This window comes from Ciconia boyciana, chromosome 6 (assembly GCF_034638445.1).
Source record: "Ciconia boyciana chromosome 6, ASM3463844v1, whole genome shotgun sequence".
In the NCBI taxonomy this organism is placed as follows: Eukaryota; Metazoa; Chordata; class Aves; order Ciconiiformes; family Ciconiidae; genus Ciconia; species Ciconia boyciana.
The window spans coordinates 38,298,462-38,313,002 of NC_132939.1; the positions used below are offsets into that span (position 1 = coordinate 38,298,462).

The 14,541-nt window shown below is 36.9% G+C and overlaps 1 protein-coding gene across 2 annotated transcripts in view; it reads left to right on the forward strand.

Moving 5' to 3' along the window:
- Nucleotides 1-14,541, forward strand: part of DPH6 (diphthamine biosynthesis 6) — a 217,233-nt gene that overhangs the window by 165,059 nt on the left and 37,633 nt on the right. For both annotated transcript variants that reach the window (XM_072865524.1, XM_072865525.1), the window contains exon 14: nt 7,850-8,255. In XM_072865524.1, the coding sequence (XP_072721625.1) occupies nt 7,850-8,255 (406 nt within the window). The remainder of the gene's footprint in view (nt 1-7,849; nt 8,256-14,541) is intronic.

Genomic DNA, 14,541 nt, shown 5'->3' on the forward strand with positions numbered 1-14,541 from the left:
CTAAATTTCTATAGCCATACTTGTTAGATACCCCCTGTATCTACTTCCCCATTTTTGTGTTTCTGTTTTTCAAAGATAAAGACTGCACAAAAAAGAAATTATTCTGCAAAATGTGCTATCAGATGCTGACACAAAAAATAAAGAACCACCTTGTTTTCTCTAGATTTTCCCTGGGTCAGTAACACCAAGTAAGTACAGGCTCAGTTTTCCAGTTGACATTGTACAAAATAGTTTCTAGATGAGACAGTGGTAACTGAACTACCATCAGCTTTGTCCGATACGTTGTGGAGTAGAGAGGACTAAAATTTCTGAAGAACTTGTTTCTTTTTATATTAACAGTATTTATTCCATGATAAATATTCAGGTTTATAAGACCTCATTTTTAGTCTGCCAGTCTTGTGTTAATGTATTTTTGGCATGCAGCAAATAATCTGTTTTATTTCAGGAAGGAATACTAAATGACAGACTTTCTTATTTTTGTAACCTTTGCAAAAAGAATATTCTTAACAATTTTATTGTTATAAAACACTGTGGTATTCATTCTTTGAATTCTTGCATGTTATACCAGGAATGCATGTGGCCTATTTATTAGACAAACTAGGATGTTGACAAGGATTGCTTCTATCCTACTTTCTTCAGGAACTGACATTTTTATTCTTATGCAGTTTTCCTAGTGGAATCTTTACTTTTTAAAGTCATAAACCTATTGTTGTGAAAGACTCTCTAGCAAAGCTTAAACTGGATCTCAGGAGTTTGATGCACTCTGTTTAATGCAGGCAATGTAAAAGAAATTTTAAATGTATTATTTAAAGGCACATTAATCTTGCCGCTATAATGGTGTAATAATGCATACCATAGAAGGTTTTCATAAACTCAGCTTCTAAAAGTAACATCACAGTATCTTTCTTTTTGTTCTCCAAGTGAAGTCTTTGTAGAGATAGCAATTACGCATTCATCTCTGTCTCTTATAGCCTGATTCCATATTCAGCTGTAAGGTAGGTAGACCTTAGTCCTTACTCACACAACAAAAAGAATATTTCTCATTTGGAACAAATGGAGGATAGTCAAAATAAACAAATTTATATAATAAATGTTAATAGCTGAAATGTGTACCTTTTTCAATTAAATTAAGTAAAATAGTTAAGTGCTTATACAATGGATTGAGTATAGGTTCGTCCTATCCTCATTATTCCTTATCATTGGAATTTTAATAAGTCTGCCTTTGATTTTTTTTTTAATGAAAAAATATGCTTTTAGTTAGAGAAACTCTTTTTTGAGCTTAGCACTTCTAAGACCACACTCTGTGTTAGTTAGTTTACAACCCTTAGAGCCCAGCATTTTTCATTTAACTATGCTCATTGCATTGGGTTCTGGTCTGTTTTGTAGCGGTATTGTGAATGCATTCGGCATTCATTAGTCCAAGAGTATTCTGTAGCTCTCCTGAATATGCACAATGAAAATCAAGTGAATCTTTACTAAGAACTAAGGCATACAAAATACAAGGACTTGGTAATGCTATGAACCAATGTGATAACTTCTTGAATCTAAGCAAAGCTCAGGAAAGCATTATGCACACAGCAGTTCAGATAACCGTTTTACTTTAATGTAGAGATACAGGTTAATTACAAGTTTAAAAACCAATTGACAACCTCTGTTGTTAACCTTCCTTCTTGTGATATGAAAGGGCTTGTATTTCTGCATTAAACATGTTCATAGAAGTGTTAGCTAAGGAATGTTTCGACCAAGCTACCTTTTCAGCTTCAGCCTATGCATGAATATAAAGTATAGGAAGAGTTCCCATTCTCTTCTCATTATTAGATACCTTACTGAACTGGATGTCATTTGATAACTGGAGTACTGTGGCCTTCAATAAGTTTTCAGCCAAGCCCTTCGACCCTTTCTATTTCCAGCTTATCATCCTTATACTTTTGCAGATTTGAGTTAAGCATCCATTGCACAGCCTTGTTAGAGGGGTTAAAACACAGCAGACTGTCTGGATGGCTCCAGTGTAATAGGGCTCAAGATCCCCATTCCTGCGTGCAGGTGCCTAAAGCAGACAAACCTCCTGCTCGGCACTGCCTGGGACTCTCTGTTGTGTTTTGGTTGTCTGTGCTGTCTCTATCAGTATAAGCAGGGACTGAAGATATATGTGCCCCCCTAAAAGTGGGATTCCAGTTCTCTCTGTGATTCTACTTTGGGAAAAAGGAGAAGAGGAAGCGTTTTTTTTCTCAGAAAGAGGCAAGAGTAACCGCGTCAAACTCCCAATTCTTCCAGCCCAATATTCTGTTGCCAATACCTCTGCTCAACTAGCTGAAGAAGCACTTCAAAGCTGTTAGCTGCATTCTTCTGCTTGACTCTGTGTTCACCATTCCTCTATAAAATCAGTCTCAAATATCACAGATGAGCATAAAACTCCCTTAGAATTACAGAAATATTGGAAAGGACTAGTTGTTGGAAGGGACTAGTTGTGAAAATTCAACCAGTCCAGTCAAGAAAGCCCACTTGTTTTTCTTCACCAAACACACCGCTGGTATCAGCATAAGCATAAATTCTTATGTAAGAACATAAGAATAGCCATAATGGTTTAGGCTCTGCTTAGTATTCTGACTCCAAACAGTAGCCCTAAGCAGATGTGAATAGTAAAATCAGGAAAAGCATATATCCACTCTAATATTCTCCCAACCTCAAACTATTTTAATTCCTATTTAAATTAATTAAATTAATTTTAATAATTATATAAATCATTAATTTTTATATAAATTATTAACTATTGTATAAATTAAAAATTAACTAAGAATTTTAATATGTCCGTCTTATAATCCCCACTGAATCTGTGTTCTGAGTATGTGTTCAGGCTCCTCTTGAATCCCTGTAAAGTTCTTGCAACCACAGCATTCTCCATCAAGGAATTCCAGGTGTCACCCACCATCGTTCTTTTTGAAACCATGCTCTTACTAATGTCATTTGATGATCCATAGTTCTTGTACAGAGAGACAAGCCTGCAAAATCAATTCTTATCCCTATCCACCCTTCTTATGTCATGTATGATTTTGTAAACCTCCGTCATGTTCTCCTTAAGAATGCTGGAGAACATTTCCAGTCAGAACCTCCAGAGCTTTTGATCATCCTTGTTGTCCTCCTCTGAACACATTCTGGGTCTAATATGTCATTTTTCAACTGAGAGATCCACAGTTGTCTATCTTACTCAAGGTGCAGGTGAACTGTGAATTTTTACAGTGGCATAATGTTACCCACTTTGTTCTCTATTCCTTTCCTAAGAATTCGTAATGTTTTACTTGCTTTCTTGACTGCTGTCAACTGCTGTGATTCTTTATTAACCAGTTCATGAAGACTTTCTAGGGTCTTACTTAGCTTAGCATGGCACTCTTCTCAGTCTTTACAGCAATATGGCATCAACCTACTTTGGTATTATAAAATGTCAGGTAAATAACAGAGTCACATTCTCAGTCCTCCTAAAATCTACTCTGTACCTTCTGTTTTTCCCCTGAGTTATTGAAATGTGTATTGTATCACCAGAAGAATATCAGTATTTTCTTCACAGTGGGAAAAGTCCTTTGTTGAGTTGTGGTTTTTTTCAAAGCAAAGTGTTAAAAAATAAGATGTTCATAGTCCTCTAGATAGGGAATGATATAGATACAACGCATGTATTTAGAAAAATCTACTTTTTGGCTTCCTTTTCCAAACTTCCTGGGACTCCATCTTTCCCACCTTTGATAAATTGGGTAGCAGATGATCACGTTGGCAGAGGGAGAATAGTATGAATCATGTTTTGAGGACAGTCTAACATGAGATTCAGTAAGAGCTAAATCACCAGTCATATCAAATCTTTGGACAAAGATTTGGGATCTACCATTTCATAGCATGACCAATTCAGAATCCTGTCATAGTGTGGCCTCTGAGATGGTCCAGTTTGCATCCATTCCTGAAAGAAGACATTGTTACAGAGTCATTTATTTTCAGAGGCTGTCTCCTGCACAGCGAAAGGATGTTACCTGGTTTCCTTCTCCATCCCTCTTTGAATCAGATCATGTAAAAGTGTAGCACAGAAGTAGCATCCATCTCCATATTATCTCAGCAGTCGGACAATGAACCTTTACAATCTGCTCATTTCCCCTATGGCATCTGAACTTTTCCTGGTGCCAAGTTACCTTGCAGTCTTTGTTCTTAGAAAGGATTAAATCCTGTGGAAAAGCTAACTGGAAATTGGGATCTTCAACAGGCAGACCCTCTCATGAATTGAAAATAATTTGAATACTGATAGCTAGGAAATAAGTGTTTAAGGGCAAATACCTTTAGATGACAGCTACACCTACAGCCTAATGAAATTTGCAAAGATTTGTAAAATTCAGGTCAAACATACTTTAAGGAATCACTGCTTTCAACAGTGTTTGGCCCAACAGTGTTTTCTCATCTCTCAGTAATAAAAATTTTACAAAGGTTCCCAAGAATTATTTGTCACTTCTTTTTCAAGAATTACAAGCCAAACTGCTTCCTCTTCTACCTCAATTTTTTTTCCCCAAGACTGTGAAGATGTAGAAGGAGTAGACCAAAACCCGTGCTCCGTTATAGAACAGTCTACAACAGTATCCTTGGGTAAGAACCCTAAAAACATGTTTTTCTTCGTAGTACCACAGCTGTCTGCCAGAAGTGCTGGATCTTGTTGATGAGAGAGCAAAATTAATTGTAAAGAGCAACTTAGTCATAAAATAATTTCTCTTCATTTTCACTCTTAATACTTACTTATATTGTTCCAGCATCATATGAATGGAATTTCTTAGCGGACCTTATATATTCATCCTCATTTACTAGACAGGCTATCATAAAGATATTCAGCTGTTTAAGATAGTTGTAAATTTCTGAAAGGTAACTCATAAATGCAGCATCCATGTACAACACAAATGTCAGCGATTTCTTGAAAATAAGTCAGGAGAGGTCATTGTTAGAAGTATTTCTGTAAGATTCTGTAGCAGCTGATGAAAGATTATTAGTCCCCAGTAGCTCCATCAGTTGTGCTTTGTGCAAACTCTAAAGTTAAAGGTTATGAGTGCTATGGTACTGGTCAGGTGCACCATGAGTAGTCTTTCACTCAGAATAATTCTCATTTGTTAAATTTGGAAATGTACTTTCTCCTGGCCTTAATTTTCATGTAGTTCTTCATATTCTAAATGGCAGCTGAAGGCAAGCAGAAATAGTGAGTAATTGATTTAACAACCTAAGACAAGTACAGGGAAGTAGAAACTTTTGTCTTAGTGCTTGATGTGACCTGAGAGAGCTTCTTTAGACTTTTTTTCTAAACAGTACCTCAGCACCTTGGGCCAGCAAAGTGGCCTTTAAGCCTGAATGAGCATGACTTTTTTTTTCCTCAGTGCAAAGCTCTAGTATTTCATCTTTTCAAACTGTTTTACAGCACTCAGAGCAGAATTATATTGACAAGGTTAGAATTCATCTCCTAGAGGAGAATACTGTGCTCCTCCTGTTAAGTGCTAATATAACATTTATGTGTTGGTACCTTAATAACAGCCCCAGCTAGCCTAATGAAAGTACTGAAAGCAAACAGTACTCAGTGAGATTTTATTATGACTGAAATGACTGCAATTTGAGACAAATTATCCCTATTTTTGTTCCCATATCAAAAACAGAAATGCTAAAGCAATTGCTACGTTTGGTATAGAATTAGACTCCACTATCGTTAATATAGAAGTAAGTGCATTTTTCATGTAAACAGCTCACGAGGGTCAAGCATCAAAGATATTCTGTGCAAAATGCTTGTCAATAACTTTGTGAGTGAATTTTGAAATAAAGTGCCTGTAACCTGTCATTATTTCTTCCTCTCAAAGTTGAGAGCGAGTGGATGAAAATTGAGTTTGTGAATTGAACGTACTGTGAGTTATATGGCCTTATCGACTTCAGGCAAAATGACAGGTTTGTCTTGTTATTATTTTTCCTTTCAGAGGTCAGGCAATGGACAATATTACCAGTATATACTGCGGTGTAAGCAAATTGGTATATAAAAAAGTTACTATCTGTGTACACAAAGAAGATGGTGTAAGTCACTAATATTAAAAATGCTTAATATATTGTGTCTCCATAAAAATGGAGGAAAAAATAAGAAAAAAAAAAAAATCTGCTGGCCAGAATAAGCATTTCAACTGTTCAACTATTTGAACAGTTGTTAAAAAAAAAAAAAGTGTGTTCAGAGAGATAATAAGTTAATGTAAATTTATACTTTTTGAGAGTATGTATATCATAAAATGGGGTTCCTCTCCATAAATAGACCTTGTTGTATACATAATAGGAGTATGAATATATGCATTTAAAAATAAGGTAACAGCAGACCTGAATGTGTGTACTGGTTTTGGCTAGGATGGAGTTAACTTTCTTCATAGCAACCTGTATGGTGCTATGGTTTGGATTTGTGACCAAAACAGCCTTGATAACGCACCAGGGTTTTTAGCTATTGCTGAGCAGTGCTTACACAGCGTCAAGGCCTTCTCTGTCACCCCACCCCCCCGGCAGGTAGGCTGGGGGTGCACAAGAAGCTGGGAGGCGACACAGCTGGGACAGCTGACCCCAACTGACCAAGGGGATATCCCATACCATATAGCATCATATTCAGCCATAAAAACTATGGAGAGAGGTCTTTGGGAGGATAGCCATTGCTCACAGTCTAGCTGGGTATCAGTCTGCTGGTGGGGAGGTGTTGAGTAATAGCCTTTGCATCGCTTGTTTTTTCTCCTTTCTTCTTCCTTTTTTCTTCACTTATTAAACCATCTTTATCTTGGTCCACAAGTTTTCTCACCTGTGCCATTGGGGAGGGAAGGAGTCAGCAAGCAACTGTAAGGTGTTTAGCTACTGGATGGAGTCAATCCACCGCAGTGTATTGTTCCTAGTTTAAAGCTCTAAGGTTGTTTTTGTTTGTATTCAGATGAAAAAGGACTGAATACATAGGAACAATACAGGGACAAGATAATTCTTTTATGAACTCATCTTAGGTTTGTTAAGATTCAAAGGTAATGCTATTTAATGCACATAGGTACAATTAATTTGGGTTGAAATGGCTACAAATTCACAATTTCTTCCTCTGTCTCATGAAAAAGTGTTTCAGTATTTTGAAACATTATATTCACTTCCTATACCTGTTAACATGCTACAGTGCAATTTATACTAACATTTTTACAAAGAAGTAAGCAGAAAGCCCGTCCCCCTTTAATACCATCAGAAGAAAAGGAACTCCATTACTCAGAGTTAGCTTACCAAGTTAGCTAATTGGATGTGCTGGTTGATGTGAAAACAATTTAAATATACTTTCTAAATTAGCTCTGCTATTAAGAAAACACATTTTATCTTCTAAGAGGGTTTGTTCAAGATCATTCTGCTGTTCAGAACTATCTGAACTGTATCTTTGCTGTATCTGAACTGTATCTTTAGCACTCCAATTTCTAAAATAAATCTTACATGCTTTACTAACTCGTTTCGGTAGTTCCCACCATTTCTATTCTTCAAAGACCATTGGTACGGAGAAAAGTTACTGTATACAAAAAGACTGGTTTTTTATTGCAAAATGAGTGCAAAATACATTATGATCAGCATTTTTTAAATGGTACAGGCATAGTAGTAGTTTGAGATTGCAAAAATGAGCAGATATTAACTGGCAGACAAATTCGTAATTGCTCAAGATGACTTTTCAATAAGAAGGAAAGTTTAGGGGAAGAACAGTCTCCATGAAATAACTGTACTGCACATACTTTTTTTAATATATCAGCTGAATATGAGCAAAATTAATTTCCACCAGCGCTCTAATATGCACAATATTTTTTTTATCTTTTAGGTTGAAGATTCAGAGACATATCATGATGTAACTGCAGTGTGTGGGTTGCTTGCTGTGGTTGTAATATCTCACCTACCCAGAGATGCTGCCATTGAATGGCATGTTGTTGCAGTAGTTGATGATCCATTCCAAAGAAAACATTTTGCAATGAAGATGTTGTCAGAGGGCTTCCAAATTGAGTGTGAATCTGTGGAGTCTAGTTCTGCATCTTGTGCATCAATCTCTGTACGTCTGAGCTTGATTTCACCATCCACTTCTCAGCTTGATTTAGATGGACCTCTTCATGACTTAGTTGCTATGTTTAGACAAGCTGTTGAGAAACTTTCAGAAGACTGCAGTGCAAGTCCTTTGTCTTTTAGAGCTTTCTTCAAGGACGATGTCTTTGATGCTGAAATACTACAAACAGGTAAGACTTATGATGACATAAACCAGGTGTTAATACTAAGCATAAGGTAATTTTTGTTTACTTCTACATAAGGTTTAATTGGAAGAAGACATTTTAGAAGTGCCTTTCAAGGATAGGTGGCCAAGAAGGTCAATAGCAGCCTGGCTTATATCAGAAATAGTGTGGCCAGCAGGACTAGGGAAGTGATCGTCCCCCTGTACTCAGCACTGGTGAGGCCGCACCTCGAATACTGTGTTCAGTTTTGGGCCCCTCACTACAAGGGAGAAATTGAGGTGCTGGAGCGTGTCCAGAGAAGGGCAACGAAGCTGGTGAAGGGTCTAGAGCACAAGTCTTGTGAGGAGCGGCTGAGGGAAGTGGGGTTGTTTAGCCTGGAGAAAAGCAGGCTGAGGGGAGACCTTATCGCTCTCTACAACTACCTGAAAGGAGGTTGTAGTGAGGTGGGGGTCGGTCTCTTGTCCCAGGTAACAAGTGGTAGGACGAGAGGAAATGGCCTCAAGTTGCACTAGAGGAGGTTTAGATTGGATATTAGGAAAAATTTCTTCACCGAAAGAGTTGTCAAGGATTAGAACAGGCTGCCCAGGGAAGTCGTTGAGTCACCATCCCTGGAGGTATTTGAAAGACATGTAGATGTGGCGCTTATGGACATGGTTTAGTGGTGGGCTTGGCAGTGCTAGACTAAGAGTTGGACTCGATGATCTTAAAGGTCTTTTCCAACCTAAACTATTCTATGATTCTATCAGTAAGATATGTTTGTTCTTTATCTGGTTACCAGGCATGCTTCTCATATAAAAAGGCTCTATTCTTGGACGTTTTGAAGTCCGAACAGGATAAAGCCTTGGATTACTTGTTCTGATCTCACAGCTGTCCTGACTTTGAGTAGGAGGTTGGATTAGACGATCTCGCTCCAATCTGAGTTATTCTTTGATTCCATGAAAGAGAATTTGCTGAGAAATCCAGCCACCTCAGTGTCAAACATAGGGAGAATGAATCTTTTGCATAGAAGTCTTTGAACAGTTGTCCATTTGGTAGCCTATTTTTGTTATGATGTAGAACTATGTTCAAATAACCAAATTCTGTGTGCTAACAGCCACTCTTTTGAGAATAAATAATGAAATATTAATGTTTTAAAACAAGGAAATGGTGTTGTATCCTCTAGATTAGAGGGTGTCCGGTTTTGAACATGGGCTGATTTCTTACCAATTTCTTTAAATAGAACTTGCTAACTAAACAAATTTACTGTTTTTTCCCAATGTTTGTTTTTTCAAAATCTTATTCCCTTACCAAGTAAAGAGAATACAGAACAATAAATATAATGTTGCAACTATAATTTATTTCTTATGTTGTATATCTGTATTTTTGGATATGCTTAATTTGGGACAACTAACATTATGCAAGAGCACAAAACCTTATTTTATCTGTCAGGCCTACAAAACTGGTAGACTATACTTGTATTGAAGTCAGTAAGGCTTTATTATCAATTTGAGAAGGAATAAAATCAGATCCTTAGTCTATATTTATCTCCAACATGCATGCACTTTAAAAATCCTTGCAGACCACAACTGATCCATATTAATTAGCTGACATAAATGTTAGCCCTCAAATATTCTACTGTCCTATTTTTTTTTTTTCTTAACCTGCAGCAGTTTTGGAAGAAAATTCAACTTGACATTGTTTAATAGATTTAAAGTACAGGAATTGAAAGCTATAAAAATGTGGCATAGAATAAGCATATTTAATCCAGGAAGCAAGGAATGAACATATAGCCTGACAGAATGTTGTTGTTTTTACTACATCTTGTTTAAGAGCTAAAAGGAAACCTGATAAAACATGTTCCTGGCATGGGATTAACGTTACCGTTTTGCCTGCTCTCTTTCTGGTATTTCTCAGGCCATAGAATAATTATTTCCAAATAAATTTAATTTGCTTTATTAAATATATTGCTCAATATAATGTATAAATTGTGCGCATAAAAATTTGATTCAATTCCATTCATGTTGTACTACCAATGGCATAGACATAGAAAGATTTGTTGTGATTGTCATATATTCATTCTGGTTGTGTTCAGATCTCTGCACTGTCGTAATAATTCCTGTCATTATAGCAATTTTATCATTATCCCCACTGGTAAGAAATACAGTCTTGCAAATCTGTAGAATGTATAGAATACATTAAATTTACAAGTAGCACTAATTCATTGATGAAGAATTTTAAAATAACTTTTTTCTACATAGGAAAAATTTCCAGGAAGTTCATGTAATGGGAAGAAGAAATATGCTATATATTTGAAAATAATTTCTCAAATGAATATGGTTGTTGCTGAAGTGTGGCTTACTGATAGTTTCAATCTGATATAAGACATATATATACTGTTTCTGATTCAGAATCAGAAAACTAATTTTTAGTATATTGTTAAGATACAGGGACATATTTAAGTGTTCTGCTAATATGAGTCCTTGGAGCGTTGAAAGGCATATGGTCTCCAGTGAAGCCTCCTCAGCTTTCCAAAGGATGAAGCATATTACTGAACGATGTCCTTGACTGTCTTTTGTACTATTATTATAATTATACTTCTCATAATTTAAAATGTACTCACACATATATATTAACTCTCAGTTAAAAAAGCATTGTATAAGGTCTCCAAGATGTTGCCATTCATTTCAGTATCCCCTAGACAGTGTCCATAAGCAAGATGACATAGTCTGTGTTTTATCTTCTCAGTTACTATTGGCAGTCTTTAGTTTTGACTGGCAGAACTACTGCAAATGTGTGTGTCCTTTAGTGTGCTTCACAGATGTAATATACCAGAACTTTCCCAGATGTAATACACCAGAACTAGTATCAGGTCTTTCTTTTGAATCCCATATTTTAACCTGCCTATAAAACCAGCCGAATGGGTTAGAGATTGTTAAGTTCTGATTACCACAGCTTCTTCCAGTTTCTCATAGTGTATTCCTGTTTTCCTCTTGAACCTTAAGGTGGTCCTCATGTTTCATCTAGAACAGCCCATTAACTTGCCAGCCCTTTTCCTAAATCTGGATTCAGGACCAAGGGAGAAAAAACCACAGGTTTTACATTACCCAGAAGTGTAATTCATTACCTGAATAGAATTCGAAACACACATATTTTAGGCAAGTTCAAATAAGCTTGCTCTACTTACAGAATGCACGAATCGGAATGTGGCAAGTCACAAAAGGGAACAGTACTGGCTTCCAAAACAGCACTGGTTTGTGTCTTGTCAGCTCTGAGCACAGCCAAAACTTGCTCATACCTGTCTCTGTAGACTTGCCCTGAGATATTTTGAGTATTTGGATGTCTCTGTGGTGATTTCTACTACCTCCAAAGGTTACTTTCTGTTGCAGAGTGTATGTCTAGGTAGGTATCAGAATTTACTTATGCTACTGTGCTGATTTTGGCTGGAATAGAGTTAATTTTCTTCATAGCAGCTAGTATGGGGCTATGTTTTGGATTTGTGCTGAAAACAGTGTTGATAATACAGGGATGTTTTCATTATTGCTGAGCAGTGCTTACACAGAGTCAAGGCCTTTTCTGCTCCTCACCCCACCCCACCAGCGAGGAGGCTGGGGGGGCACAAGGAGTTGGGAGGGGACACAGCCGGGACAGCTGACCCCAGCTGACCAAAGGATTATTCCATACCATATGGCATCATGCTCAGCATATAAAGCTGGGGGAAGAAGAAGGAAGGGGGGGACATTAGGAGTGATGGCGTTTGTCTTCCCAAGTCACTGTTATGTGTGATGGAGCCCTGCTTTCCTGGAGATGGCTGAACACCTGCCTGCCCATGGGAAGGAGTGAATGAATTCCTTGCTTTGCTTTGCTTGTGTGTGCAGCTTTTGCTTTCCCTGTTAAACTGCCTCTATCTCAACCCACAAGTTTTCTCAATTTACTCTTCTGATTCTCTCCCCCATCCCACTGGGGTGGAGTGAGCGAGTGGCTGTGTGGGGCTTAGTTGTTGTCTGGGGTTAAACCATGACAGCTACTGATCAGATAGTTGGTAAAACTGTCTTTCAAACACAGAATAGCATTTTACTAGGACACAGGATAAAGCAGAAATGTACTGATCTTGACTTGAAAATCTGCAGGCCTAATATACAGACTTTTAAAAAATATTGTTTCCTTGATGTGGCTGCCAGAACACAAATGATACTGAGAGAGCAGTTTTTCAGTTGCCATTTATTAATTCAGCTCAGGTAGTGCTGGTTGCTAACCATCTGTATGATGATTCGTTAGTGACATGTTTGATCTCCGACACGTGTTAGACATTGTTAATCCCACAAGTAGGTATGTCCCTTTGGAGTCTTCAACTACCATCAGATGCATTGTCTGCTGAGGAAAGATAGTATTAATAACATAGCAGGGGATGCTAGACACTGCTATTCAAATATTTTTAATGTGAAACACATCAGACGGATGTATTTATAATGGAACAGACAGAAATTATCATGTCTCAGAAATCAAGAGAGATGGTTGAGCAGATAACTGTTCCAGTCTTAGCGGATTTCAGGTGGACTTCCATCATGTCATAAGATTAGCAAATAGTCTTCAATAATTCTTGTAAGATCTTGAATTGCAATGTATTGTCTCCTCTAGCAAAAGCATGGAAAAGAATAAAGGTACTTTTTTCTGATTAGAACTTAAAATCATTGGAGTGAAAGGAGGAAATACTGCCACAGATCTTCTCAAATGAGCCTCTGATTAGATGAGTGCTTTTTTGGTGCAAAGAAATTGTCTTTTATTTAAAACTGTCCAAATAAATTGCAGAAATTTGTTTGTACCTGACACAGAAGATGAGAACCAGGAATACGTATACTCTGCATATTGTGACAGGTTATTGGAAATTATTATAGCTGGTGTTACTGATGTCAAAAGAAGCTAAAGGTTTGTAATGCAAATGTGAGACAGATAGCTTTCTGTCATCCTAAGACCAGATGTAAAGTTTTATTGAACAAAGTGTAGTACTGATGGTGAACTTCTCAGAGGCAATCCCTCATAACACACGAGAGCATTATGGGCACCATGCTGAGACCACAGAACGTGTTAGAAGTGGGAGGATTAGATTAAGCTGACATATATACTTAGTAAGATGCTGTTAAGCCTTTAGAAGTCTTTAACATAAATTTGACTATTTCTTTCTTATTCTCATTTAAATATGCATTAATATAAACGTGTCAGGACGATTTGCTATACCATCCAGTTGACTAGATTATACTTCAGTATAGGAAAGATGAATGTTCATAAGTCATCCCATTATGATTTCACAAGCCTTGTTCACAGGATGTATGCAAAATATTTTTGAATATTTATTAGGGAGTAGAAAAGGTCCTGCATTCACCAGAACATCATATTACATAATCCTTTTTTAATACTATAGAAAAAATGAAGTGGAATATAAAAAGGCAAAAGAGAACAGGAACAGAAAGACAGTCTGGTAGCAGCATTAAAATGAATATATAATTAGTTTTAAATGTGGCTTTACTCTGTAAATGCTTAGGACTAAAAGGCTCTTAGTACTTATGTGTTTATCAAGTTTCAATGATACTAGAGTTTAAAAAAAATTCTAATATGGGTTGAGTATAGTTCAACTGGACTACAGAAAATCTTGCTTGAAATGGGACTGTTTCTTCTGTTGAAAGAGAAGCCCTGGTGATTAGGCACTCAGTTAGGAGTCCTTGCACTGACATAGTAACTCCCTGATGCATGTACAACATACTGGTTTTAAACTAAAGATTTTCCATCTGATAAGATTTAAAGTATTCCATTTATTAAAATACTGCATTATCAACACATTTTCCAGATGTTTTCCAAAACACACAGTTTCCAGTACTGGTAGATATACATTATGTAGTGTAAATCTAAGAGAAGTGGAAGAAGATCAAGTGAAGATACCAAGATGCATTTTCTTAATAACACATGTCCATGTGCGTTTAATATTCTTTAATTAATGCACTTTAAATTCACACTGGGAATTTATTTCAACTTAACTTTCTTGATGGATATGCCCTTATACACTGGGAAACAATTTCCCATGGGGACAGCTGGAATCTCAACCTCCAAACATTTGTACGCAGGCCTACATGTTCTCATGTGAGTAATTGGTATTTATGCAGCAGTCATGGAGAACTGCTCATGTGAGTAGAAACTAAACAGTCATTAAGAACTGTTTGCTGAGTAACAATGAAGCAGGTACATAAGTGTTGATAATTTTTAATGTTGGTCCTTTTGAAATCAAGCTTTGCAATCACTGACTAATGAAGTAGTTGTGACTAAT